At 46.5% G+C, this 27059-nt stretch overlaps 6 protein-coding genes across 6 annotated transcripts; 3 read left to right on the top strand and 3 right to left on the bottom strand.

The window, feature by feature from the left end:
* Positions 1 to 1234: 1234 nt before the first annotated feature.
* Positions 1235 to 10665, bottom strand: LOC105690614 (spidroin-2-like). The gene is made up of 4 exons (XM_048649133.1): positions 10530 to 10665; positions 9603 to 9956; positions 8484 to 8897; positions 1235 to 2129 (listed from the first exon to the last, which is right to left on the bottom strand). The coding sequence occupies exons 1-4, from the start codon at positions 10539 to 10541 to the stop codon at positions 1431 to 1433; spliced, it is 1479 nt and encodes a 492-aa protein (XP_048505090.1). The 5' UTR covers positions 10542 to 10665; the 3' UTR covers positions 1235 to 1430.
* Positions 3656 to 4496, top strand: LOC125501763 (cuticle protein 5-like). Its single transcript, XM_048658450.1, has 2 exons — positions 3656 to 3805; positions 3882 to 4496. Exons 1-2 carry the CDS (start codon positions 3794 to 3796, stop codon positions 4386 to 4388), a joined length of 519 nt encoding a protein of 172 aa, XP_048514407.1. The 5' UTR covers positions 3656 to 3793; the 3' UTR covers positions 4389 to 4496.
* LOC105690463 (pupal cuticle protein-like) lies at positions 6066 to 7260 on the top strand. Its single transcript, XM_048658507.1, has 3 exons — positions 6066 to 6217; positions 6341 to 6630; positions 6729 to 7260. The coding sequence occupies exons 1-3, from the start codon at positions 6206 to 6208 to the stop codon at positions 6922 to 6924; spliced, it is 498 nt and encodes a 165-aa protein (XP_048514464.1). The 5' UTR covers positions 6066 to 6205; the 3' UTR covers positions 6925 to 7260.
* A 4024-nt stretch (positions 10666 to 14689) lies between the features above and the next one.
* LOC105690613 lies at positions 14690 to 26851 on the bottom strand. Its single transcript, XM_048649135.1, has 9 exons — positions 26709 to 26851; positions 26017 to 26589; positions 23456 to 23680; positions 22002 to 22133; positions 21191 to 21894; positions 18819 to 18871; positions 17008 to 17159; positions 15579 to 16188; positions 14690 to 15253 (listed from the first exon to the last, which is right to left on the bottom strand). Exons 1-9 carry the CDS (start codon positions 26718 to 26720, stop codon positions 14856 to 14858), a joined length of 2859 nt encoding a protein of 952 aa, XP_048505092.1. The 5' UTR covers positions 26721 to 26851; the 3' UTR covers positions 14690 to 14855.
* On the bottom strand, positions 23292 to 23919 carry LOC110117254 (cuticle protein 2-like). The gene is made up of 2 exons (XM_020855007.2): positions 23798 to 23919; positions 23292 to 23680 (listed from the first exon to the last, which is right to left on the bottom strand). Exons 1-2 carry the CDS (start codon positions 23807 to 23809, stop codon positions 23372 to 23374), a joined length of 321 nt encoding a protein of 106 aa, XP_020710666.2. The 5' UTR covers positions 23810 to 23919; the 3' UTR covers positions 23292 to 23371.
* Positions 24931 to 26012, top strand: LOC112695022 (cuticle protein 18.7-like). The gene has a single exon (XM_025746955.2). It carries the CDS (start codon positions 25110 to 25112, stop codon positions 25440 to 25442), a length of 333 nt encoding a protein of 110 aa, XP_025602740.2. The 5' UTR covers positions 24931 to 25109; the 3' UTR covers positions 25443 to 26012.
* Positions 26852 to 27059: the final 208 nt, after the last annotated feature.

Consider the following 27059-nt stretch of genomic DNA (forward strand, 5'->3'; position numbering starts at 1 on the left):
CGATACGTCTCGTCATTTTTGTCACGAGCAAAAATATCATCAAAATTACGCGCGATGACGCCTTGAACTGCACCGAGATATTTTAAGGCGTTTTGCATACGTTACGTCGTTATTTTAAATACAATGGGCATTCCGTGGCCACACATCCGCCTCCGTATACCTCGAGTCGTTGGCGATCAGCGGTGGCACACCTCGCAGATATTATATTAATAATACACGAGTATAACATACAAATTTTAATATACGTGATATTATCACGTAGTGCAGCGATATATTGCACGACCCGTGTAGTTTTCTGGCTTCGGAATGCGAATACCTGAATCATTCGGAAACCCGAAGAATATTAGTACAGAAGTAGTGCGGCAGCTACGAAATTACGATTGTCACCTGTTTTTTTGCTTATGATTTATTGAAAAAAATTAAATAAAATAAGATAATTTTCTAATCTGGTGTTTCGTACATAGATCCCCTCATTTACCACACATCGCACGATGGAATGCGCGGCCGATACACACGTTTTGCACGGTGGTCGAAAAGAAAAACAGTCGCGGCAGAAATTGATTGCCGGTTATGAGATTATACAATATATTTATATATATTTTTTCTATTATATGGTTCTCCAGTTGTTTCAGCCATCGAAGCGAACTTCTTATTCTCAATTTTCCAAATCGATTATACTCTCTGCAATGCGCGGCGAATGATTCAACCTTCAATTAGTTTTAACTCACTCGATATACCTGTGTATTAAATACGCTATGAAGAAACCCCGCGAGTGCCCGCTGCAGAGAAATCTAAAGACCCCTTGCGCATTGTCCGGCGGCTTTCGAAGAATTGGGAAATTTCAACTTCGAGAACCTCAGCGGTATATACCGGGGCCCCTATCGTCGATCGATCGGCGATATTGTTTTCCGTTTTCTTTCCAATTTCAGATTTCTGTCTCCCATTGTTATCGATACGTTATTCAATGTTTACTGGGAAATTGAAGAAAAAAAAAATAACCGCGGTAAAATGCGGTGCGTAGAGGCAAGACCAACGATTGAATAACAGCTGTAACGCCGAGCGTGCGTTTAATTAGGTATACGTATACCTATTATGATATTAATAACGTTAATGATCGGATCGATTGCGCACTCTCGTTTTTTTTACACCTTCGTTTGAAAAGCGGCTTTGAAAGCCGACGGATCATCGCAATGAAATTCGGACGTTGATGAAAAGCAGGTGACAAGTCATTGTGTTATAAGTACAGTAACAATCCTTTATTATCGGTGTGTCTTAAAAAAACTAGGGAACAGGTCACAGCATCGGTAAACTAAAACGGCTGCCGTCGGCGAAAATCGTCGCGAGACGATCATCCCTTAGAGCGTTTTGTCATAGTCGTTAGTCCACATCGTGATTATTTCCTCGTCGAGTTTCATTTCTTCCTTCAGCTATCACCATTTCCGATAGTAAGAAGGTGCGCTACCGTGAGCGTATACCGCATCTCGATAGTACGACGGACCATGGCCGACGCTGCTTGCGGCGGAGTGATGAGCGGCCAAATGAGCAGCTTTTGCGTGAGCTACCTCGGGAGTATCGACTACCCTTCCGTCGTGAGCCAGAGGTGCGGCCGGTCCGTGATATCCGCCGTATCCAGCCGACCCCTCGAAACCCGAGCCGTAACCGCCTCCGTAGTGGGCAGCTTTTGCCGCCGCCTCGGCGTGGGCGGCGAAGTGGGCAGCCTTGAGATGAGCGACGTCCGGCGTGTCGACGACGCGACCCTCGTGATCGAGGGGTGCGGGTGGTCCGTGGTAACCGTGACCGTGATGAGCAACGTTGTTCACGAAAGCAGCAGCCGGTGACGCGTAACCGTACAAAGACTGTTGTCCGCCGTGGTAGCCGTGGTCGTCTTCGTCGGAGGGTCCACCCCAGGACGCCTTAGCTGCCGCTTCGGCGTGAGCCGCCAGGTGAGCGGCCTTGGCGTGGGCGACTTCCGGTGTTTCGATCACCCTCCCGTCGTGCGATAACGGGGCAGACGGCCCGTGGTAACCACCGTAACTTACCGACGGACCGTAGACGGAATTCCAGCCCGATTTGTACCCCGAGTGGCCCGGCTTGGCCAGCGCCACTGCCGAGAGGGCGGTCAGAGTGATCTGAAAATGAAGAATTCCAATGGAATTTAGTTGAACGGCGCGTCGTCTAGGAATATTCTATGGGGATCGTGTGGTATCTGGTGGTAGAGTTTTTGCGTTTTTTCTTTTCTTTGTTTTTTTTTTATACTGATTTTGTTTAATTATTTCTTAGCGTTAGCGAGAGGCTGAACTCACGAGTAACTTCATATTTCCTTGATTCTCGGAGACTTTTGGAACGTGTGTGATTTTGGGGGTTTCTCGTCGGTTCTTATATACAAATGTAGATCGCCTTAATTACCCAATGTTCGCTCCCACTATCGGTTCGAAGTTCGTGGGCTACCAACACGTACGACCAGCACCGACGTTCGTATGGTAACAGTGTGAACGGGTTGTGTTTAGAGTGCGGGAGAGACTGGATATTAAATCGAAATTTCACGGGGCAGCGTGAAAGCCTGTTGGAAAAGGACACCGGGTTGTTCGTATCCGCGGAATGTGTCCAAAAACTGTACGCGGAGGTGTATGTATATACGTAATATGGTACACAATGTACGTACATACCTATACAACACCAGACCGCGCAAGATTCTGGACTCCGCTGACCTGTCAAATGTCTCATACCTTTACACGAAAAGAATTTCAAAATGTTCGATCGATATAATTTTTCGTCATACTTTTAGCCGCTGACACGCGATAGTTCGGGTCAGCGCGTTACGGTTTGCCGCGTATACCTGAATAATCAATCAATCGGGCGAATTGAAAGTAAGAAGAAAAATTAATTTCTGCCGGTCAGACGGTGAGAAAATTATACCATACGCGCGGTAATGTACGTACGTGCGTACCATCAATTAATGAATTTCTATACGAGGAGCAATTAGAACGGTAGTAACGAACGGCTAATTACAGGTAACGCGTGTTTATTCATCTATTCATTATTTTCAACACATGTGCGTAATGTGTTGAATAACTCTTTCTCCCCGATCATCGAATCTGATAATCGATGTCACGGTGCTATCGGGTTACCGTGTTCGTCGATACGATGCATTGCCTGTAGCATAAAATCGATCGTTCCTGACTCCGACTGGACGATTATAAGGGAACCGTGAATTCCAATCGGAGCAAGCACAATTTCTGTTAACCGTACAACGTGTGTTAGGTAATGAAGAACCTTCGCCTTGTCTCGGTCCCCCTCCCCCCTCCGTTTAGAGCACGTTCTGTGTATATATTCACGTAATTAGAGCGTTATACTATTATTTGAACCAACTCTCACTCCCTTGTCTATAAATACTTTCTCTCTCTCTCTCTCTCTCTCTCTCTTTTACTCTCTCTTCGTTATTTCTCCATGTCTTTTCAATGCGTTGCAACAATAAAGGCATATTATACCTTTCATCGGCACGCGGGAGTTGTGATTACAAAATTTATATTACATACCCGCGCGTTGAAACTAAATGTGTATACACGTATACAACAATATGTGAAATATATCAATATTTGTTGCTACTGCTGCTGCGTTGACGGGGGCCTATAGTTAGACCGACGGATATTACGTGAAAAGTTTGAATCGTATCGGCGCGGTGGGTAGGTAGGTGAGTACATAATAACGATACCGACGTACTTTACGATTCGATATATAAGTAGCCACAGAAACTACTTATCCTCAGAACAAACTGTGCAACAAACCGACAAACATGAAGTGCTTCGTGAGTAAAAATCAATCGTTTCCAACGAATATTTCACACAACGAAACGATTCGACTAAATTTTCTACTCTCCGCAGATCGTTTTATCCGCCATCGCAGCTCTGGCTTTGGGTCACCCGGGTTATCTGGGATACCTCGATTCCGCTTCCGGTCACCATTTCGGAGGAGCTCCGGCCCACGGTTATCACGGACCAGCGGCCCCGTTGGCTCACGACGGTCGGGTGATCGACACCCCCGAAGTCGCTCACGCAAAAGCTGCCCACTTCGCGGCTCACGCCGAAGCCGCTGCCCAGGCTCATCACGGATCAACTCGGGGCGATTACGGACACGGATTGGCCGTTGGTTCTTACGCCGGTCCCGTCGGAGCTTACGAACACGCCGGACCGGCGACGTTCTCTTATCACGGACCACCCGCCCCCCTCGGACACGACGGTAACGTCGTCGACACACCGGAAGTCGCTCACGCCAAAGCCGCCCATTTTCACGCTCACGCCGAAGAGACCGCCAAAGTTGCCGCCCATTCGGGATACCCGGGACACTCCGGTTATTACGGTTCGGCAGCATCGCCGGTTCATCAATGGTGAAGACGCCGCCAATTTCGCGCGATCGACTCGTCGGCATAGATTTAACGCACCGTTAACCTGATCGCACATCGATTTTGTAACAAATGAATAAACGTATAGAAATTAAAACTGTGTACGGCTATGACTAGGCCCTGTTGAACGATTAACGGCCGGCGCTACTCTGTTGGGGTCGTAGATTATCGCGAGATACGTCGAATATCCGAATTAATGGTGGACGTGAGAAAGACGATGAAGAAAAAAAAAATAAAATACAAAACGTAATAATGGAATTGGCCAACAAACAAGGGAAATCCGTTGGAATCAGGTCGTTCTCCCATTCACCGAATAACCTATACCTGCATTTCCGATCAAGAATTTATACTACTGTTATCAGCTCCCAATAATTTCCCAGGATCTGTACAGTCGACTTGACGCGATCGTTCGACGTTGGCGTATGTCACCGTCAAGTGGATTGCACCTTCATTTATCGAATTGTTGCTCCGCAATGCGCTGGTCTACGTAGGAAAAATAAAAGAAAAGGAAATAATATAATATATGCGTGACCCGATCGCTGAACCGAAGAAAGTGTCAATGACATATCGCAGGGTAAAGGTGCAGAAAGCATAATTGTACTTGATGTCCTTTAATGATTGGAATGCGTTGTTATACACTCTTCGACATCGATATACGTACAGCCTCGGAAACTCTGGTTGTTGTTGTTGTTTTTTTTTTTTTTTTTTATCGAGACCGATATGCACGCCGCCGTTTACAAGTTAAACTTATCGTTAGTTCAATGATATCGTCAATTCGAAAGCTGCGACGACGTGATAAACCACAAATAACCGATTTACCTGCACCGAGACATTGTTACAGGCCGAATTCCCCTGCGGTTTGTCTCCACGGATCGGAGTCGATTTTCCCATATCAGATTGGAATTTTCGTCATAGCCTTACTCTGAATAACTGTAATTTGAAGCCGATCACCCTCATTCTATACTTCCGCAAAATTTACATCGTGATGAAAAATTTATTCACACGATCGTATGCGACAATTCGAACGATCGATATAACGGAGGTCGAATTCTTTACGGAGACATCAGATCGTAGAGCGATTAAATAAAATTTACAAGTATTTTACTCAGCCGGTTCTCCGTTGGATTCAACGTCCGCATGCCAGATCATCCCCCGAATTGGAAAGTCTTTGGGATATTCCTTTCCCATGTGCGTTCCGCAATGAAATTACGTACGGGTGTCTGTACGGTCCAGCGAACATTCCTGAAATGTCAATGTCAATTGAACGTGTGCACCGAGCAACGGTTGAGGAACGTTGCACACGGATGCGCGACACCAAAGAAAATTATGATATGTACTCAGGTACGTACGTATGTACATAGGTGGTAGGAGGAACGCACCGATACGGTATGTCAAATAGTCCCCATGGGCGTACGATAGGCGTATCTGTCCGAACATAGAGCGAATAACGTCATGCAGCCTGGATTGGTGTGTATACAACGTATCGACTCGGTAACAATAATTATTCGCACACAATCGAAGCGGGCCTCCGCTGTAACGTATAATGCGAGTTATTTGTAAATGTTACGGGATCGCCAGGAGTGCACCGTGTTTGTTATCTATCACCATGAGAGCAATAAGGAGATCACTTTCTTGGGTGTGGTTCGTATACGGCTAGAAGCTACAGGATGCAGATGCAGGTAGCGCGCGAGGGGAGGACTCTCAACCAACCTATAAATTCAACGATCTCTAGCCATCGACCAGTAAGAACAACCAGAGTCCCATCGGACAAGGATCACCTCCTATTTGAACCCAACGTCGATCGTCATGAACAATTTCGTGAGTAGAAAATCGACTAAACTTCTCGATCTGAAGACTCCTCGAAGACCGCAAACGTCTCTCGAGTCTTTTCAAAATAATTCCATCAATTTTCATTAACGAATCACGCCTGATCGTTTTCAGGCTCTGATATCCGTCTTGGCGACGTTTTCCTCGTTTGTTTCGGGCGCTCCGCAGTGGTACGGGGCCGGACCGCACGCAGGTTACGCCGGGGTAGCGTCCCCGGCTCCTCTCGGTCCGGACGGGCGCGTCGTCGATACACCGGAAGTCGCACAACTCAAGGCCGCGCATCTCAGCGCCTTGGCGGAAGCCAACGCTCGCGCTCCAAAAGGGCCAGGGCCGTCGGGGCCGTACGGCGGTGGAGCCGCCGAAGGCGCTTATAATCCCGTGGCCAACTACGTCTCCCACTACAAGTGCGTGTGTCGAGGCGAATATTTCGTGTCCTCTTTTTAGACGGGGCCCTTTCGCCGGTGAGAGTACTCATCGCGATTGTTTCTGATTTTCGTTTCAGCGGACCCCCAGCGCCCCTGGGACCCGACGGTCGCGTGGTCGATACACCGGAAGTACAGCAAGCTAAAGCCGTTCACTTTTCACTGTACAACGCGGAGGCCCAACGAGCACCCGCTGGACACGGCGTTCCCGCTAACCCCGAAGTTTGGAACGGAGGGTGGAACGAAGGGTGGAACGGTGCTCACGAACAGTATTAAACTGTTGTTCCGAAATATCGAAGAAATGCAGCAGATTTGTGTCGTCGCTCTTTCAACAGCGGGGAAGAATAAGTTGTAAGTCACTCGTACTATTGCTTGGTAGAAAAATTTAACGATAAGATGTTTTTACACATATCTATGGTAATCATTCGTACGGTTACCATGGTGACTGACTTCGTATATTCCATTGATCTCTTATAAAAGGAAAAAAAAAAGAAAAAAACAAATAATCGTCCTTACGGCACTCTGTATACCGAACCTCTGTGAAAACTATATCCATGTACTATAACCAATCGTATTGTATACTCATCATAATAAATCGTGTATTCCCTGTTACGTGAAATTTCCTATTCGTTTGAACATCGAATCGATTAATTAAGATTTGTGTTCAGATCTTTCCGGATAAACGGATTAGATGAGTGTTCGATATCGATGTGGATGAGTGCAATTTTCTTTGTTTAATGATGCATGGAGAGCGAAGGCGTTAGACGGAACTTGTTCGCGTCCGACGACTTACCGTGACCGTCTCGTATATGGTATAGATACTCATTTACTACTATGTATGTATATCTGTACTGCACGCCGCAAGGCCGCGGGCCTTGGAGGCTGATCGGGTATGCGATAATTGGATAGCTCGTTTCCAACCTACCTACAGGTATATACCTATATTCAACTCGCGCGGACGTGAGGGTCAACCGTTTACGGTGTAACCCCGTACAATTGCTGCTGCATCGGAATCGAAGGTATCGGAAAATCTTCTCTCACAGTCTCATCGTTACGACCGATCAGTTTCGTCGAACGCACTGTTTGTTTGTGCTTTGGCCGCAATTTTCGGAACACGATCGATCCGCCTTTTTTGGTTCGAGGATCGAGTCGCGAATGAATAAATTATCGTCCTAGTTGAAAAAAAAGCACGAAAAAAAAGCACAAAAAAAAACACATAATGGTTCGTTAATTCGGAGAGGCAGGTTTCCGACTTAGTCACGGGCACTGTAGCCTAATTTCTGTCGAATGTCCCGTTCCGTTCTCTTGACTTTTTACAGATCACCCAACAATTATGGTCATACCCAAGTATACTGTAATCGCACCGTTGCTATGGGTGGGTACTTCTTTCTTTTGAAACAGAAGGAAAATAATGAGATGGAATCAACTGCCACGATTAATAATATATATATGTATATATATACTTTTTTAATAATAGTAACATTTTGTTATTATAATCTATTGTACAGTTTGTTAAACTTATTATAGAAGCGTATAAAACTAGAGGCGAAGACATTTTGGTGGTATGAATCGCGAGTCCCGCGCCGCGCCGCTGGTCACAGTTGTGTAGGATTTTTTTTTCAAAGATTCGTCGAAGTATTCTCCTCAAATTTCAATCGAAGAAGGAAAATGAAAAATTAATTCTCAGACCGCGTCCGGACAACATACCCTTCGCCTATGGAATACATGATAATAGCGCGAGACTCGACGGCGTTTAATAAAAAAAACGACTTGTCGTTAAAAAGAATAAGGCGAAGAAAGATAAACGGAGGAACGCGAGGTCAATTCCAAGGTCAATAATAATAACTCTGTTCCTGCGACGGTCCCGATTCTCCCGAGGAACGAACCTCCTGAGATTCGTGGCTCGGCGCTTCCGCCGATGAGTATCCAACGTTACGGGACGCGAGCGCCGCCGCGTGAGCGTAAGCTTGAAGATGCGCCGCCCTCGCGTGCGCTACTTCAGGGGTGTCTATGACCCGACCGTCGTGTCCCAAGGGTGCCAGCGGCCCTCGATAACCAACCGGAGAAGCGTGAGCGTAGTGAACTTGAACGGGAAGTACGTAACCCGCGTGACCTCTGGCCACGGGTTGCCCTCCGTAAAAGGCCCCCCCCTCCGGAGCGCCGCCTTCGTCCTCGTAACTTCTGTAATTACCGACTCTGGCTGCCGCGTGAGCGTGAGCGGCGAGATGTACCGCCTTCGCGTGAGCGACCTTGAAAAATGATTCGTAACATCGATTAACGTCAACACGTGCGGAGTTGGAGGGAAAAAGTAAATCGGAAGAGGTGTGGGAAATAATTGTTATTCACGTTCTGCGATGTGTGAAACGGTTATGTTTTGTTTTGTTTTTTGTTTTTGTTTTTTTTTTTCATCTCTGCAAAATAATTATTTCAGACAACTTCAGCGGACAGAAACTCACGGAGCTCGACCGTAGGGAAAACTGGTTCGCTGCACGCGCAGCTGTCGCCAGATGTTCACTTTCTCGAATCACTGATTGACACACGTGAGTTTTACCGAATGATTTACCGGCTACTAGGAGTTTTTTACCCGATACTTCCAGTGTCGGAAGATTGAGCTTTGTTTTACTCGGAAACCGTGCGTTTTACTGCCTACAACTGACCGGTGAACCTACATCAATATTTTTAATCCCCCGGTTTATTGCCCCTTACTGTCATTGCCCGGATACTCGGTGAAAATGAAAGCATATAATGATCTACTCCGCAAGATTTCCAAGTTCATTGGCTTCCTTATTACGAACGGGTTCGTCGGCCGGAATACGACAGCGTTTTCGTCGCAATATAAATTGAACGAATCGCGTGGATGATCGGCTAAAATTTTCCGATTCAAAACTCTCCGCCCCCCTCCCCCCCCTTCCCTCCCCCCACACCCTCTATGAAAATAGAAACAAAATACGTACCTCGGGCGTATCCACGACGCGTCCATCGTGCGCTAAGGGTGCTGGCGGTCCGTGATAACCTTGGTTTTGATGATATGGTGCGGAATAGGCCGCGGCGTCGTACCCCGAAGGATCTTCGTACCCGTAAACAGGTCTCTGATGTTCGTATCCGGAGTGTCCGTGGGCCGCCCTCGCAGCGGCGGCGGCGTGAGCAGCCAAGTGCGCAGCTTTTGCATGGGCAACTTCCGGTGTGTCGAGTACGGTGCCATCGTGAGCGAGGGGTGCAGCCGGCCCTTGATAACCGTATTCAGGATCGGCGGCTACTTCGTAACCTGGTTTCGCCGCCGCCAGGGCAAATGCCGTGGAAAAAATCACCTGTGAAAATTCGAAAGCTTTCATTCCAAAAACAGTGGTTCTATCGGTGTGAATTTTATTTCTTCTTTTCTATTTCGTTGTTTTCGATCATTCGCTTTTCGTTCGTATCACGTCGAATTTTGTTTATATATATATATATGTATATATGTATATGTGTATATCGGATGCATGTAATTCATGCACGGTTTCACTATACATGTAACGTAATGTGCATGACATTTTTCTACATCTACTTTTTTAACACGCGGTCAACGGCGACCGCAAACATGGAAGTCCGCGAGGTGAAAACTTGCTCAAGTTTTACTTTTATTTACTTTTGATGTTTTGTTTTGTTTTTGTTTTGTTTTGTTTTTTTTTTTTTTTTTGTTTTCTTTCGGAAATTCTAATTGGTACGTAAAATTTTGTTTTGTTATATAAACAGCGGTAAATGTAAAAGAAGTTATTGACTCAAAAAATTTTCTTTTTTTTTTTCCCGCTCTTACAATTTACGAGAATCGCACCTAGATATGCGTGCGTGTGTTTGTAATTTATTGATTTATTTATTTATTTTTAAATCCTCTCGAACGCACTTACGAATAATTTCATCGCCGTTGTAGGTATAACGCAGGTTTACGAAGAGATATACTATAGATACGTATGTATGTAAAAAATATGATAATATATATATCTGCGACAGCAGAAGAAACGTGAAACCTTATAGGACTTATAGATCGGATCGAAGTGCGCCGGGTACGAGAGAGCTGTCGCTTTTATAGCAACTGCAGTTGACGTCACCAGCTGCACAACCTCCTAAGTCTATCGCCACGCCCAGAAAAATCCTCTAATTACCTCTTTACTTACCCCCTTTTCAGCTGAACTTCGTCCGCGAACCTCCTTCCCTGAGTGGGTACACTTAAATTGTGCAGTCGTCGAGAAGAATAATTTCGGCGTTTGACACTTTCTTCGCTAACCGCATTACAGGTGGTCAAGAGTGTCCGTACACCGTAGGAATCTATCGAATTATTTCATTCCTTCGAAACGCAGGCATACTTACAAACGCGGACAAAACCTATTTCGTTAGAGTATACGGAAATCGACAAGGTATATTTTACTTTGCGTTACTCGTTACGCCACGCAATCGTCGATCGCTTGGAGGGAAAGAGGAAAAAGAAATCAAGTTCTCGGTGGCGCGAAAATTTTTCAGAAAAATGCGTTCGACAACGGAACTCGCTCCTCGCGAAAGCGAAAAAATGGAAAATACCGACCCGCCCAACTGATGAAATTCAAATTGTAAAATGGGTCAAAAACTGCATATTTTCACATAAGCCCTTCAACGTCCAAGCCGCAAATAAATCTACGCTGCAGTAGGAGTTTTGCACGCGTGCAGATCGAGTAGAAGTTGCTCAAGGCAGGCTTCTTTTAGTGCAGTTTGATACCTACGCTAAGAAAATCCGCAGGATTGAAGAGAGCGACTTAATATCTGCAAGCAGCAGCAGCAGCAGCAGCAGCAGCAGCAGCGGTAAGAGCGAATTACGAAATCGGTATAATACCTCGTAGCTCCGCGGATACGAGCGCAAGAAATTGTGGCCGCGTAGCGGCGGCTCGCGCGCCCGTCTTTTTCAGGGGGGACAAAAATATATAAATTTTGCCTTACAAGTAATATAATATATAGGTATATAACATATAATTCGAAGTTATTCAGTTTCATTTCGCAGGTGATATATACCGTGCACGCGGTTTTTTCTTCCCCACTTTCGTTACGTACCTCCGGGATTACGGGATTGATAAATTCTCGCTTCACCCTATTAACACAAATTCCACAGTAGAGAGCACTCAATCATCCGAATAAAAATTCGCAATTCATGCAATCTCGGCACAGCCTCCAGATGAACGGACCACCGTTGCAGGTTTATTGATTGTTCCAATTATTTCCAAATCATATTTCACAGTCCTCAAATATTCGACCACAATTTCACCGCGGTCTGTACCAAAATATAACCGACACATTTTTCGACATTCGACAGGATCGATATTATTAGCGTACACATTTTCTAATTACCTTCATTGCAGCATCTACTGTTGCAACGGTTTATGATGCGATTAATCACAAGAATAAAACGATGAAGAAAAAGTGTCTTTATACCGATGACACGGTGACCGTACGCGGTGATTAAAAATCTTTTGCCAGACCTGAAAGTTTTCCCTTTTCTCGAAATCGCAAGGACGTTCGGTCGTAGAAACTTGTCGGGTTTATCAGCATTTTGGATTAAAATATGACGAGGATGGTTCTTCGGGTTCAACGTGCGTGACGTACCCTGACGTAAGGTATAGGTAGTTCGTTCGCCTGTGCACACCGGTCGGACATAATTTGCGTCATCGCGACACGCGTGTTCTCTCGCCCGTGACAAAAAAAGGAAAAAAAAGAAGAAAAAAAACAATGCGGAGAAGAGCTTCGATCCAGTTCGTTATTTTTTATTCCGAATTCATTCCCCCCGTTCGCTTCGTAATTGTTTTATTATTTTTCGATCCCGATATCTCGAGTTCCGAATCTTTGACCAACTTTTATGATACATGCATTTTGACCCCGTGCGGGGAGGTGAAATTTTTTTTCTTACCTTCTCATAAATCGCCGCGTCACCTGTCGCGGTCCTTCGATTCGATACTTAATCTTATCTCCGCTAATGATCTGATTTTTCGTCGACTTTGGCGTTGACGGGGGATTTTCGTTGCATAACAGCCGAGGTTTAACGTCGGAACACACGACGATAACGTAACGTAATATGGATCGGTTGATATTTATGCGAACATACCGTTGTTTCATCGCGTTAAAGGTTATACATACATATATGTGTATGTAAATAAGGTTACATTGTCGAGTCTAATTTTCTTCGCTAATTTTACGTCGGACCGTTAACAATAAATCGATTTCTGTTATGCGGTTGCAAGTTGTGAGAAATATGCTCTCGGATTCCAGCGATCGATAATAATTTTTGTAAGGAGGAGCCTGGCCGCAGCTCGTTGCAGCAGGTGAATTTTATGACCTTTTAAATCTACGATATCAATCCCCCCGCCCCCCGCCCCGATGTTTTACGGGTAAAGGGTGTCCCATTGAAATCGATCCACCCAATGTTTATAGAATTACGATAATCCGACCACTCGCATTATCGGATTACGAAGCGCGAATGTAAATCGATATCCGATCGCGATTACCCGTCGAATAAATCGTCCGATTGTTTCGGCTACCGTCGGGGCGGCTGGATTTCGTTTGAAAAAAAAAAAAAAAAAACCATTGAAATTCGTTCGGAATCGGGAGATACGCCGTCTGTTGACTCGCGATATACCGCTCGTACAATTTATTCCAGATCGCAACAAACGATCGGTTTCGTTCGAGTTTTTATTTCTTTCCCCGTTCCGTTCGCATACTAGAAGTTTCGTTCCGTTCTCCGCACGGATGCGGGCGCGGCGTGTTTCTTCTCACGTCATCTCGCTGACCTATTTCGTAACGTTAATTCTCCACTGTGAATTCGCCCGAGATGAATAACCGAGACCGTAGATGCAGGGTGTGTATTCCGACGTGTCGCGGATTCCCAAGCCTCCGACGGAGCGGCTCTCGAAAAATTTTTCGCACCGATTTTTTTCGTCCCCTCGCATCTTCGTTGCGTTAGAAAATTCAGCGATCTCGGAGTACCTACCATAGGGAGGTCGTAGGTAGATCGCCGCCCTTGTCTTCGAACGGTCGATGACGAAATGCGGGCGTAATATTGCAGGGGGTGGTCGATGTCCACACCGGGTGGAAAACGCGGTGCGGCGATCTCCTATCTCTTGAATTACACTGACCGCAATCGGCGACAAAATCAAATCGAGGCTAGCCTGCGGTCGGTCGTGACTAACAACACTCCGATGCGCGTGTATGCACCGATTCTGCGTGTGCACGCGGATACCGTTGGCAGGTGAATATTATACCGCTATTTATTTAATTTCATTCGTATACCGCGTCACCGCTCTATACACGTCAGTTTATAGGTTTACATTGAATTACCTTTGATCGCGAATCGTACTCGTTACGTAGGTATGATGTACACGAGCATTCGACGACAAGCCAGCTGACGTGTAATACGTGTTGGGGGATCTAAATCGTTCGACGGAATTAGTTGGAATCGATTTTCGTATATCTACGTTACAGAGGTTACCTAATAATTCGATGCTTTTTCGCGCTCGCCCCATTTCTCGCACGAGCGATAACGCACGTACCTCACCGTAACTGGAAAAAAAAAGCAAAGAAATCGAACGATCGAGGTCGATCAACCATTAACTGGGCTACGTTGCACGATTTTCGTCGATCCCTATGAATGATAAAAAATTCACCGAACGATTATCAAATCGAATAAATACGCCATTCAAATGAAGAAGAAAGTAAGAAGAAGAAGAAAAAAAAAACCAAAAAACAAAGAACAAAAAAAGTGCATTCGAAACTTGAACGAGGGAGGGGATATACCGTGTGAAAAAAAAATCGACTGCCCTATGAACACGATAAATTGTAACAAATTATTTAGTTTCTTCCGCCGTCTCGATTCCCTCGATTGCATAATTGATTTAGGAAAAATGTGCGTCGGTAGGAGTAAAATATACGAATACGAATTTCACAACAATTCGGAATTCTGAGACACGGGTGCGCAGATGTGATGTATATCGACGATGTGTTTTACGTAACCGGATAGGTGAATAGCGAGAGAATTGGAGAAAAAAAAAAAGGATTTCTAAAAAAAAAAACAATTTATTGGCCTAGCATTATTTACAGTACGTCGAATCGCCGGTGACCAGCTGTCCATTGAATTTTTTCCCTCTTTTCGAAGACGAACACTCGAGCTTTTCACAATGTAGGTTTTCGGTATTTCTATACAGGTATACGTGTAATACAAATCACCAGTGTTGCTGTTGATATCCTTGTGGCTGATAGGCTTGTCGAGGGGACTGTGGTTGATAGGCCTGTTGTTGATAAATTTGTTGAGGTTGCTGATAAGCGGGTTGTTGGCCGTGATAAGAAGCCCTCGGTTGGTAAGATGCCTGAGCGGCGGCGTGAGCCGCCAAATGAGCGGCGGTAGCTTGAGCAACTTCCGGTGTCTCAACGACGCGACCGTCCCGATCGGTCGGAGCCGGGGCGTCGTAACGCGGAGGAGAAGAGGCGGCAGCCGGAGGTGCGGGGTATCCTTGATGGTAAGAAGGTGCGGGGGGAGCGGCGTAAGATCTTGCGGACGGAACGCCGCTGTACTGCTGGGGAGCGGCCGGAGCTGCGTAGCGCTGAGGAGCGGCTGCGTATTCTGAGGGGAAAAACAAACAATATTTCGGTAAAAACGGTTCACTTGTAACGAATCGACTGTAGAGGACGGTGCGTCGAAACGATATTCCGGGTCTCCTTCGACGGTGTTGATGAAATTTCATCGAACCGGTTCGACGACTCGCGTCCGCAGACGACGGTCTTCGCGACGTTGTGAACCCCCAGCGATCGGCGGCGTACGATTCGATACTGACCTACGATGTCTTCGACCGGACGTAACGTCGCGATCACCCGCGTAACCGTGGAGCGAGTCGGAGGTGACGACGAAAAAAAAAACAAAAAGAAAATGTTTCTCACAAATTTCTCACCTTGTCCGTTGTTGTAGTCGTCGTTGTTGTTTCCCCCGTACTTGTAAGCCCTAGCTTCGGCTTCGGCGAGTTCGGCGAGACGCGCCGCCTTGAGAGCGGCTACTTCGGGGGTGTCGATCACGGTTCCGTCTTCGGCGAGAGGTGCCGGCACGTAATTCGGTTTCGACGCCGGCGCGTCGTAGGATTTGGGTAGGGCGTACGGCGCGGGAGAATCGTAGCGGTGCGGCGCCGAAGAGAAGGATGGCACCGGGCTCGCGTAATTCACCGTTTGAGCCGGATTCTCGTAGACCTGACGGGAGTGCGCTTTCGGTCCCGAGGAATAAGCGCCGAGACCCTGGGGGGCGTAATTTATCTGATTACCCTGGGGGCCGACCTGATGCGATTTTTCCTCGGCCGCGCGGGCCGCGGCTCTGGCGTATTCCGCGAAATGCGCCGCCTTGGCCTGAGCGACTTCGGGCGTGTCGATGACGCTGCCGTCCTGTCCGACCGGGGCCGGTGGAGAGTACTGGAGCGGCGCCGCAGCCGGTCCGGCTGAATGACCCCCGTAATTCGGTGAGGGCGAGCCCAAATAACCGGCGTTACACGCGGCGGCTAAGGCGACGAAGATTATCTGCAATGAAAATGAGAAATATCGAGAAGATGAAAAAAAAAAAAACAACAACGGTTACGCACTTTATTTATCTCGAGTGTTTATTAACGGGTGAATGCGGAAGGTCGAGTGCGCCGTCAACTTTTACCGTGATCCGATTTGATTTTGATTTGTGGTTCGAGTGATCGGCCGTGATGTCTAAAGTCGGCGTTTCAAGGTAACCGGGATGTCGGTGATCTCGTTGTCCCTAGATGGGCGACGCGGCGCCACATTACCGATCTCTATCCGCGTAGCATCGGAGCTCGATTACGGAGTTGGGGATCGACGAAGGCGAAAGAAATCGAAAGGGAGATCCGAAGCCCTCGGAAAATTCGGTGAAATAATGACGAAACTTTAATAACCGCGAATCGAGTTTCTGTAATAATTTTTACTCACGGCCGATTCGATAGGTCGTGAGAACGAGGCTGCTGCGTCCGCGGTAGTTGAAATAAAACAGCGGGGGCGTTCGGTAGGAAGATTAGAAAATAAAGAGAAAATATTATCGAAGGAACGTGACTCCGAATCGTCGGAATGAATGCGAATCGTCCGTAACGAATGAAAGATCGATCGCCCGTGTGCGGAACACCGTTATCGGATCAACTCGACGCGATGAACGAAAAGGGGGGAAAAAAAAAGTGAACGACGTCGAATCGCGGTGACAATTAACTCCCCGATCAAAGATCGCGTCGAGTCCTCCGAGGTACGACGGGGTCTTTCGAGGGGCCCACGCGGGTCGCGTGGAGGGGCGAAAAGCCGGCGAGTTTACCCTTTCACTTTCCTTTGTTTCTTGAGGCGACTTACCAGGCGGTTCATGGTGAGGATATATCGGCGATTGCGTGTACGCGATGCGGTAGTTTGAAAATATCGTATCTGTGTATACGTTTTAACTTTAGTATTATAGCGCTGCTGGCGACCAGTACTCGCTATCTCTCCTCTCGATTCGCTCTGTGTTCCTGGAGGACAGTGAGAGTTCCTTTTATACTTAGCCCCCTCCCGATATATATGGCGATCGGCAAATCGGTTCCCGATGGAAAAAGAACCACGCCCGCACCCCAATGTGAACCTTGCTTGTTGCAACTCACCTCGACTCGCACGATCTCGACCATTGAAACGACCTTGACATTTGCCCGCGACGGGGTCTCGCCACGTAGGATATTATCACCTCGCCGAAGCCCTCCGGCACCCAACCAACCACCACCCGCGGGATCTCCGTATCCGTTCGCCTCGCTATCTATACATATATGTATACACGCTTCGCCCATATTTTCTACTCGTCGCGAGAATTTTTCGAAATACCGATTCCACCATCGACGCGCGATGAAACGCTGAGCGATCGTTCGTTATTCTGGCCGGGCATCTGGCCGATGAAAAATATCCAGATTCAATGGTCCTGAAAAGTTCAAAAGGTGAAACAGAGGAGAGCGAGACGAAACAAAGGAAGCGAGTCTTCGATCGAAGAAACGAAGCTCTCGACGCTCGTTCTGGCGAAGGGTCAGTTCGCGATGTTGTGATCTCGAAGATTTGCCTTCCATTGCATGAAAAAAAAATAAACAAAAAGAAAAAAACAAAACAAAACAAAACAAAACATAAGAAAAACGGTAGTCATCGGTTGGAAGAAAAATGCGAATCACGTACGTCGGTCGTATTCAACGTGCGGTGTGGACGCGTGAACAGCAGACGCGGATACACGAGCTGAGGACAATGTGACCACGAGAGCACGGGGAAAAGATCATGTCGGTATTTATAGTTATCTTGATCGTTGGACGTACGCGCGGGGTTAAATTATTTTTTCCCCCCCGAGTCAAACTCACGTCATGGCGATCTCGCCGGCGTTGGTAAACTTGCGATCTAAATTATCTCAATTGTATTGCAATAATTATCACGGTATACAAGGTGCGTCAGATTTTCTGACTTTAATGAAAGCGGTGGCAATTATATTACCTCAGCTATTGCCGTCGCTGCTACCGCTGCGGTTTATCTCTTTAAAACAATCGTGTGCACTTCGTAACGTTATTGTTATTTGTTTTCTTGTCTATTTTACACACAGTAGGAACGGGTCGACGCAATTTGGGCTAATGCTTAATTCTGTGTACCCGCACTCGTACATTGTATACATGTATACGTATCTGCGGTACACAGGCACTTTTTCTAATTAGATCGCGTTGGAATTCCGCATACATAAGATTCCGTAATTCGATTTGAATTGCAATCTTTATACACACCTTTATGTATATATTTGTATAAATTGTATATAAGTGTGTGTATATTCGTAGAATAAACAAGAAAGTTGTATGTCACGGCGTGCAGAGCGCAATTCTTAGGAAATAATTCTCTCTAATAATAGTGTTAAAAATTTTGACCGTGTGTACCCATATGTTGAAATTTGGGAGGTAGATTAAATTATATGGTAATACTTTTTTCAAGTTTCAACTTTATGCTTCAATTGTCAGAGGTCGGTGTTTGGAAAAAAGAATTTTTTGCGCAACGTAACGATATACAGTCAGCGCGAAATGTAATAGAAACCAAAATAATGAATAAGAAAGAAAAAAAAAATAAAAATAAAAATCGCGGAGATTTCAACCACTTGTCGTGATTCGATCGGTACGGCTGACTTGAGACCTCATAGTCAGTTGCCTCACCCTGAAGCTTGGACAAATTGTCACAGCTTCGTTAAACATCGGTTCTCGTAATTTTGTTGGTTGGAGCTAATCAGCCAGCAGCTGCCCGGATCGATCTCGTGAAACTCGATACTTTATCTGGTATATTATGAATAAATATATGTACCCGGTTCGCTGATCATTAGTAATTTAATCGCGGGGTTGTAGACAATTGTTTGAAATTCCATATTGACGAATACGTTTTGACGTGAAAAAGAAATGACGAATAATAAAAATAACAATTCATGTACCGCGTCGATGGATACATTATCTACTGCTGGGACGATATCATTGAGATCTACGCATGGGAAGCATATGACGTCAGATATCACCACCGAATCAGAAGCCTCGAATTCACTTCGATTTTCGAATACCTGATTCGATGAAAGAAAATTGAAAAAACCGATCGAATAACGGGTGAAATTAATCGCTCGTCTAGGGTTTGCGAACAGCGTCGGGTCCGCGCCAAGTTTAATTTTACACCGATACATTCGATTGTTTCGACAGTAGAGTAAACCGTATATATGTATATAGAAAATAAATATTTCACTTTTAAAAAGAATGTGCCGCACAGATTACGTGCCCGACCAAAGTTTCTATATGAGTCAACCTTACGGTCCGATCCACCGGGCTGTATCGCGTAATAACAAATCGTTCTTACACCTTGTATTACGTATCTATAGTTGGGGGACGATAATTAAACGTTCTTTCGTTTAATAAATTCTGATCTACGTTTGACACGATTCGATGTTAAACGCCCCGCGATTCCGAGGCGAGGTTGGTTCATTTGTTTGTAAAATCGTTGATAATTACTATTCCAAGTTATTCGATTCTATTCAATTCAGACACCCGGTCGACCTCACGATTGGATCAGGAAAGCGTTTCTCGTCTAACGAAAATTAGATCGCTTCTAAAGTATTATATCCATAAATTCCACATATATATATGGGTAATCGAACGAATTCGATTCACTTCCCGAATCCGACGTATTTATTCATTTATTCGTTTGATTTTTTTGGATTTTTTTCTCTCTTTCTTTCTCTATATATAAGTGTTCACGCGGATTATGAATGACTTCACCTTCGCGACATAATAATGCTTTCCTACTTTTTATCCACCAGACAAATTACTCAACGGCTATACGTGTATATTATAAACACCGCATGCTTTTACTCACACTCGTTAACGTAATAATTTATACATTTACGTATATATGTATAATACATAAGCGGGTATACGAACGTGTACATGGGACTGGAAATAACTTTCCATTATACAAACTCCGACACAATTCGGTCATCTCTGGCAACTTTGTCGATTCGGGATTTTTAATTCGTAGTCCTGTTTGATATCGTTTAATTTTTTTTCACACATCTTTTATACAAATTTCATCGTACGTACGTATCACACACACACACGCACGCACATGTGATCCTAAGTAGGAGGTGTTTAAATTGAATTTACATAATCGAAATTCTTGGCGAAAAGTACGCGAGCGTTGTTTAGAAATATACCGATCTACCGATCTTCGTTGTTCTGTGACCTTACGCAACGCGTTACGACGCACTAACTGTACAGTAATTCCGAAGACTCGTTTCGATCCCGCGCGTTACCTATAGTTTGTGGAAAAAAAATTTTCTATCTGGATCATCGCGAGGTTCGATTCCCTACTTCATACGCTCCGCATACCGGAATTTGACGGTCGGCGGTTATTTGCGAGAGAAGGCGGTTATCGCCCGTTGATCGAAAGGTAATATATTTATTTAACGCGATCGGAGGGGGGCACAAGCGGTATACACACGCGCTGTACGTACGATGTGAATAAGTAACGCGTTACATACAACCGCTATACAATACTTTATGCCGTTGCATCGTGCAGACGAGATTTTTATCTTCCCTCCTCGAGTGAACCTCTGCTCTCGATATCCCGTTTAAAACCCAACAACAATTGATCATTAATGCAACGTAACGTATGTATAACATTGACAAGGTATGCCCTTTGTTACGTACAAATATAACGCATTCCGTCATTCCTCGGCCCGAATAAACAATCGCGGCCGATCGTTCCTCCTCCCGTTACTTATTCGCGTTCGATTGTTTACTTCTTATTTTTGACGCAAGCCTCTTGCGGATTTTGCCGGCCGTTCCGCGTCCACGAAACCTAAATCATTCGGGGCACGATGACGAAGATTTCAAGGATTGGATAGGGGGGTATCGTCGGATCGAATCGGAGATCGAAATATGGAAATTCGACTTTTTTATTCGAACGAGGATCTGATCAATTATTTACATTCTTTATAAAACGTTCGGCGGCATCGATTTTCTTCTACCAGGCGGAATGGGCTCGGGCAGCGGCGGCGGAGTGTGCGGCGAGATGAGCGGCTCTGGCCTGAGCGACTTCGGCGGTTTCGATCACCGCACCGTCTCGTCCCAACGGAGCGGCGGCGGCGGCGGCGTGACGATCGTATCCTGCGTCGTAGTGGAGCGCGGGAGCCGCCGCGGCTGCCGCCGCGGCCTTAGCGTATTCGGCGAAATGGAGGGACTTGGCTCGGGCGACTTCGGGGGTGTCGAGGACGTGGCCGTCGGCGGCGAGGGGGGCGGCGCCGTAGGAATATCCGGATCCCGAGGGAGCCCAGCCGTAGCTTCCGTCGCTCGATGCGGAGGAGGGTTCGGCCGCCGCCGCGGCTGCCCTAGCGTACTCGGCGAAGTGGACGGCTTTGGCGTGCTCGACTTCCGGAGTGTCGACGACGCGGCCGTCGGCGGCGAGGGGAGCGGCGCCGTAGGAATACCCGGATCCCGAGGGACCCCAGCCGTAAATCCCCGCGTAATTGGGAACCGCGGTGGCCGCGGACGCGGCTCTCGCGTATTCGGCGAAGTGGAGGGCTTTGGCGTTTGCTACTTCCGGTGTGTCGACGACGCTGCCGTCGCGTCCCAACGGAGCGCTTCCCAAGTTGTTCCAGTAACCGTTGTAGGCCAACGGGACTCCCAGGTGTCCGGCGTTAGCCGCGGCGAAGAGAACGGTGATCGCGATCTGTCGATCGCGAATGAAAAGATAACATAGTCGATCAGCGATGGGTGAAATTTTTTTGAAAATTAGCATCGAACGACAAACGACGTACGATTTGGAATGTTACTCACCGCAGGGTTAATCATGTTGACTGTGTTTTCTTTTTGTTTTTCGATCAGCGCTGCTGGCTTTTGAAATCCAGTACTCGCCAAACGAGGTCGATTTGAGTTGTGGAGATCACGAAGTTTTCGACGATCTTTTATAGTTCGATAGCAAAGTTATTCATTCTCCCCGCCGTTACGACGTTTGCCAAAATTGAGTACAATCGAGTAGGCAGCTTCACCCGCTAACATTTGACATTGACATTTACACACGTATGGTGGGTAGCTCTTTTGTGTATCACATAAGAACGGGGAACGAGCGATTTGATTGAGTCTGGATCGCTGGATGATTTTGAGCTGTTGTTCCGCACGGAGACACATTCCGTCCAAACGAATATCTCTGAAATTGACGTCAAGGTCTTTGCATCGGGTCTCGTTACCGCGACGCTGTTTCGTTCCCCCCCTCCCGCCGCCCCCTGAAAATACGGGTTCGTTAAACCGATTGTCGATTAAATTTCGACCTTTGCGCGCTGCGCTTAAGACCCGCAAAAAAATACAAACAAAAAATTTTCGTATGCTAGATATTTACGCGATACTCGCGTTTTCGCGAATCGTGAGACGCGAGATCCATTATTGTGTACACGTATAGATTTTCCTTTAATCGCCTCACTTTTTTTTTTTCGCTTCAATTTTTTTGTATTTCACTTTTTCCAACAGTAATCCGTTTCGAATCACGGTTTTTGTACAATCGAGCAAAAAATTGCAGTCGAGAATCGCGAACGGTTTATTATTTGTAGATTAATTTCGACCGTCCGTACGGCTATTGTATACATATGTGTATGTATACCTATACACTCGTCTTCGAGGCGCGATTCTAATCTAGATCGATGAATATTTCCATGAATATTGATGGAATGGGGACAGGATTTATTCGATGTATCGACCGATTGTCAGTGTGCGTTGCACATTGCTGCATTCGTTACGTGCTCGGTAAAATCGAGAGATTGTTTATTTTCACCCTGAACGACGTACCGCGTCGTAATCCAATTGCCGAAATTTGTCACCAGCTATCGAATATACTACACACGGGTGTGTCCACGGGACTTACAATCGGCCCATGCGATGCACCGCTTGTTGCATCGATTGCATTCGGTTCGCATAATATTCGTTTAATTCGCACACGAGTCTATACTGTAACAAAGTTATAACCGTATCGACCTGTTCGAAATTTCAATCGAGAGGAGAATCTTGATCGAAATACGACGACGACGACGACGACGACGACGACGATTAATAAAAGATCGATCGCAAGGGTTCTATTTGGTATGAAATTTATTGCATCTCGATGGTCGGGGGTGGGAAATCGAAAAAGTTTACAAAATTTCGTTAAATTTTCAATATCAGTAGAAATATCTGTGGTAGGCGTGTCCGGTAGCGGCGGCGGCAGCGGCGGCGTGAACGACGACGTGATCGGCCGAATTTACGGCCTCGTTGGCGAGGGTGACTTTCTCGTTGATGTGCGCCGCGGCGTGTTCGGCTTTGGCGTGAGCCACCTCGGGGGTGTCGACCACGCGGCCGTCAACGCCGATCGGAGCGCCAGGGAGTACGTGAACGTGGCCCAGGGGAGCCGGGACGGCGACATGTCCGTTCAATCCGTTGAGGAAACCCGGCTTAGCCAGAGCAACGGCGACGAGAGCGGAAAAAGCGAGCTGAAAAGATCGGTTGAAAACGGTAGTTGCGCCAGTTCGATATTTGACTTTATGAATTCTATAATTTTTAACGAACTGACGTAGGGATATCGCGGTGATATATATTTTCATACTCACGAAGAACTTCATCTCGATATTTCTGGATTAGGTCTGCTTAGCGCTGCTGAGAACGAATCGGTATACTCGCAAAAGCAATGATAAATGTGGATGCAGTATCGATGCAACTCGGTATTTATACAGTGCAGTAGCATAAACCGTAAGAGTATGGATATCACAAGCGTTCGGAAAACCACGCCCTGTGTGTATCTACATGTCATTTTGATGTCAGCTGACATTGACATTTAAACCTTAGCGTGTCATGACCAGGACACTTTTCAACGATATTTGGCTCTCCGAATAATTAGGCTCAAACGACTTGTGAAATGGAGTTCTAATAGGTCCAAAAAAGTTGAACGATCGATTTTGTCTCTTTGAACCAACCGCAACTACTTTTAAAACTTCGTGAATATCCATTGCCGTAAACTCGATGAAAATATCAGAACGCTCGGACCGAATTTCGGAGCGAATTAGGAACGGATTTGAATAATCTACACATTCAATGCTCGATCCGAACGACTCTTAGAAGCAGAAATTGGATCAGGCATCATTCGGTCATGCTCAACCTCAAGCATTATAAGTATTATGCATACGTAGAACACTAGTAATACTTGGCGCATTGCATCGAATGACATATCACAACGACTGTTGAGTAATCGATCGATATTTGTTTTTTTTTCCTACAATTAATCAACTTGATGACTCGTTCGGATTCACGAAGTGGCGATCATCGATACAACCATGACGCGTAGGCTCATCGTGTAGATCCATCGTTACCGTGAAAGTGGTCGTACGAAGATATATATATATATAATGTATAGCCGGACGATGGAAATCCTTCGTGGATTTTTAACACAATTTCTTTCGCCTTTATTTTTTTTTTTGCCGACTACTTGTAAGTCACACCCCGTGTATGCAACGCGATGCAACGATACACCTTTAGATCGAACTGCAACCGGGTGGCCACCAGCGCTCGTTTTACAGCACGTTCACCTTGCCAAGACAGTTGTAACGAAAATAATACCACAATTCCCGTATCCGACATATGAACGTGTATATATGTAAGGGTATATCGACGGCCGGCGATTTGAGTATCGGTAACTTCGATTTTTTTTTTTTTTTCCTCGCCCCTCGACAATCACCAGCGTACTTTACAACCGGTGGACACCGTCGATGATACGTACAAATATGAAGAACTGCGATATACGACACGCGTACGACGCATCGACGGTGTATAAAAGCACAATCGGCTCGACAGTTCGACACAATCATTTCGAGTCTATCGTCGAGTACCGATTTACGCACGGTATAGCATAGACAACACATCGTCACAATGAAGGTAATAATCATCATATCCGCTCTCGTCTCCGTAACTCTGGCCAAGCCAGGTTTCATCGACGGATTCAACGGACACGCCGCGGTCGTGGCTCCCCTGGCCTACGCTCAGGTGGTCGTCCCGGGTGCCCCCATTGGACCGGACGGACGCGTCGTCGACACCCCGGAAGTTGCCGTCGCCAAAGCTGCCCACGCCGCCGCTCACGTCAACGAAAAGGTCGCCCTGGTCAACGAGGCGACCAGAAATTACGCTGCTTACGCTTCCCCGGCGATCGTCTCGACCTACAACGCTCCCATTGTTGCCGGTGTACATGGACTGGCTTACGTATAATAACACGTCGATCGTTTCGATCGAAGAGGACGTGATCTTTGATCCGTTGTGTAACGATCATGTATATTATGTACTCTTCTTTTTTTTTCTTTTTTTTTTTTATAAATATACATACAGTTTTACATTATCCGAGCAATAAATCAGACTTGTGTGTACGTATACGTTTCTTTCCCACCGTAATGTGAAAAATGTTCAGACTAATCAGAGATCGCATCTTTTTCTGTCCCAGAAATCGAAAGCGATGCGAAAGGGGTTTAGAATCCTACAGGCGATATATAGCAAATTGAGACGGTCGTCTTCGTGAGCTTGGAACGTTCACTTTTTTTCGGTCTCCCTACTTTGAACGTTTCATTCGATCGGCCAGGATTCGTAGTCCCGGCGTGTTTTTAAGGTGAGGCTAATACTTGATCTGCGGGAACGGGTTAAACGAAATCGAATACCACTGAATTGTTTCGGAGTTTGTCGATGGTTCAATTTATTGAGGAAGAAAAAAAAAAAAAAGAAAACAGAAACTATTGCGAAGGGAGTCGCGGTGCATTCGTCGAAAGCCTCATGATATTCGGGGGTCGATTCACCAGACGGAGAGGGTCGGTGCAGCCGCGTAACCGTATCCGTAATGTCCGGCGTAATGTCCGAGTCTGGCGTTGGCTTCGGCGTGAGCGTTGAAGTGGGCAGCCTTGGCAACGGCTACTTCGGGGGTGTCGACGACACGTCCGTCCAAACTCAGTGGAGCGCCCAAGGCGTACTTAGGACCATGCGCGTATCCGGAGTAGGCGGACACAACGGGAGCGGCGAGTCCGGAGTAGACCTTGCCGTAGGCAACGGCCGGTGCCGAATAAGCGTTGAGGAGACCGAAGGCTGCGCTAGGGACGCCGGAATAAGTTGAGTAAGCAGCGGCTGGTACGACGGCGGCGTAGGCGCCGTGGCTTTTCGCCGCCTCGTTGGCTAGGGTCACCCTCTCGTTGATGTGGGCGGCAGAGTGTTCGGCTTTTGCGACGGCAACTTCGGGGGTGTCGACGACGCGTCCGTCGACGCCGATCGGAGCACCCGGAACGAGACGAGCGTAGGCCAAAGGGGCAACGACGGCGCCTTGATGGAGATAGCCGGGCTTTGCCAGGACTGCGGCAACCAGGGCGGAAAGAACGATCTGAAAACGGAAGGAAATCGATGCGACTGATGCGACGGAAGCGAAAAGAGAAGGAGCGCTCGGTAGTCGAGTCGAATGATGAGCCGCCGGATGAAATACGATTCAGGAAATATACTCACGAAGCACTTCATGGTGGGTGTAGAGTAGGTTTGGTATTAGCGCTGCTGGGATAATTGACCAGGACTCGCTAGTTGGACGTGTTGTGTCGAATCAATGATTTGCCAGGCTTATATACAGGAGCTCTCTGCGATTATTGACATTGGCATTATTAGCGGGCATTGTTAAATAAGTGGGGGGGTCGTTGTTCGACGACGCTAACAATCGGGTTGGCCATTCGCGAATGCCTTGCGGACGGCTGCAACGAAAAAAAATTCCAGAACGCGGACAAATATCAACAGCTCGTACGACGGACACGCGTGTAACACATTATAATACCAGTAACTTACGTGCACCTGTCACGCCGCTATAAT

This window comes from Athalia rosae, chromosome 1 (genome assembly GCF_917208135.1).
Source record: "Athalia rosae chromosome 1, iyAthRosa1.1, whole genome shotgun sequence".
NCBI classification, from domain to species: Eukaryota; Metazoa; Arthropoda; class Insecta; order Hymenoptera; family Athaliidae; genus Athalia; species Athalia rosae.

Bases quoted from the DNA above. Each gene is read 5' to 3' on its own strand.
- LOC105690613 (XM_048649135.1), bottom strand. The intron at 23,681-26,016 runs TGAATCGACCCC...CGATCTTTTCAG, and splicing joins CACCGACCCTCTCCGTCTGG to CTCGCTTTTTCCGCTCTCGT. The intron at 17,160-18,818 runs GTCAGCCGTACC...ACTGTCCTCCAG, and splicing joins AACTGACTATGAGGTCTCAA to GAACACAGAGCGAATCGAGA.
- LOC105690614 (XM_048649133.1), bottom strand. The intron at 8,898-9,602 runs GTACGTATTTTG...TCATTTTTCAAG, and splicing joins GCGTCGTGGATACGCCCGAG to GTCGCTCACGCGAAGGCGGT. The intron at 2,130-8,483 runs TGACCTTGGAAT...CTTCATTTTCAG, and splicing joins AGGAACAGAGTTATTATTAT to ATCACTCTGACCGCCCTCTC.
- LOC105690463 (XM_048658507.1), top strand. The intron at 6,631-6,728 runs GTGCGTGTGTCG...TTTTCGTTTCAG, and splicing joins AACTACGTCTCCCACTACAA to CGGACCCCCAGCGCCCCTGG.
- LOC112695022 (XM_025746955.2), top strand. From the start codon at position 25,110: ATGAAGGTAATAATCATCATATCCGCTCTCGTCTCCGTAACTCTGGCC.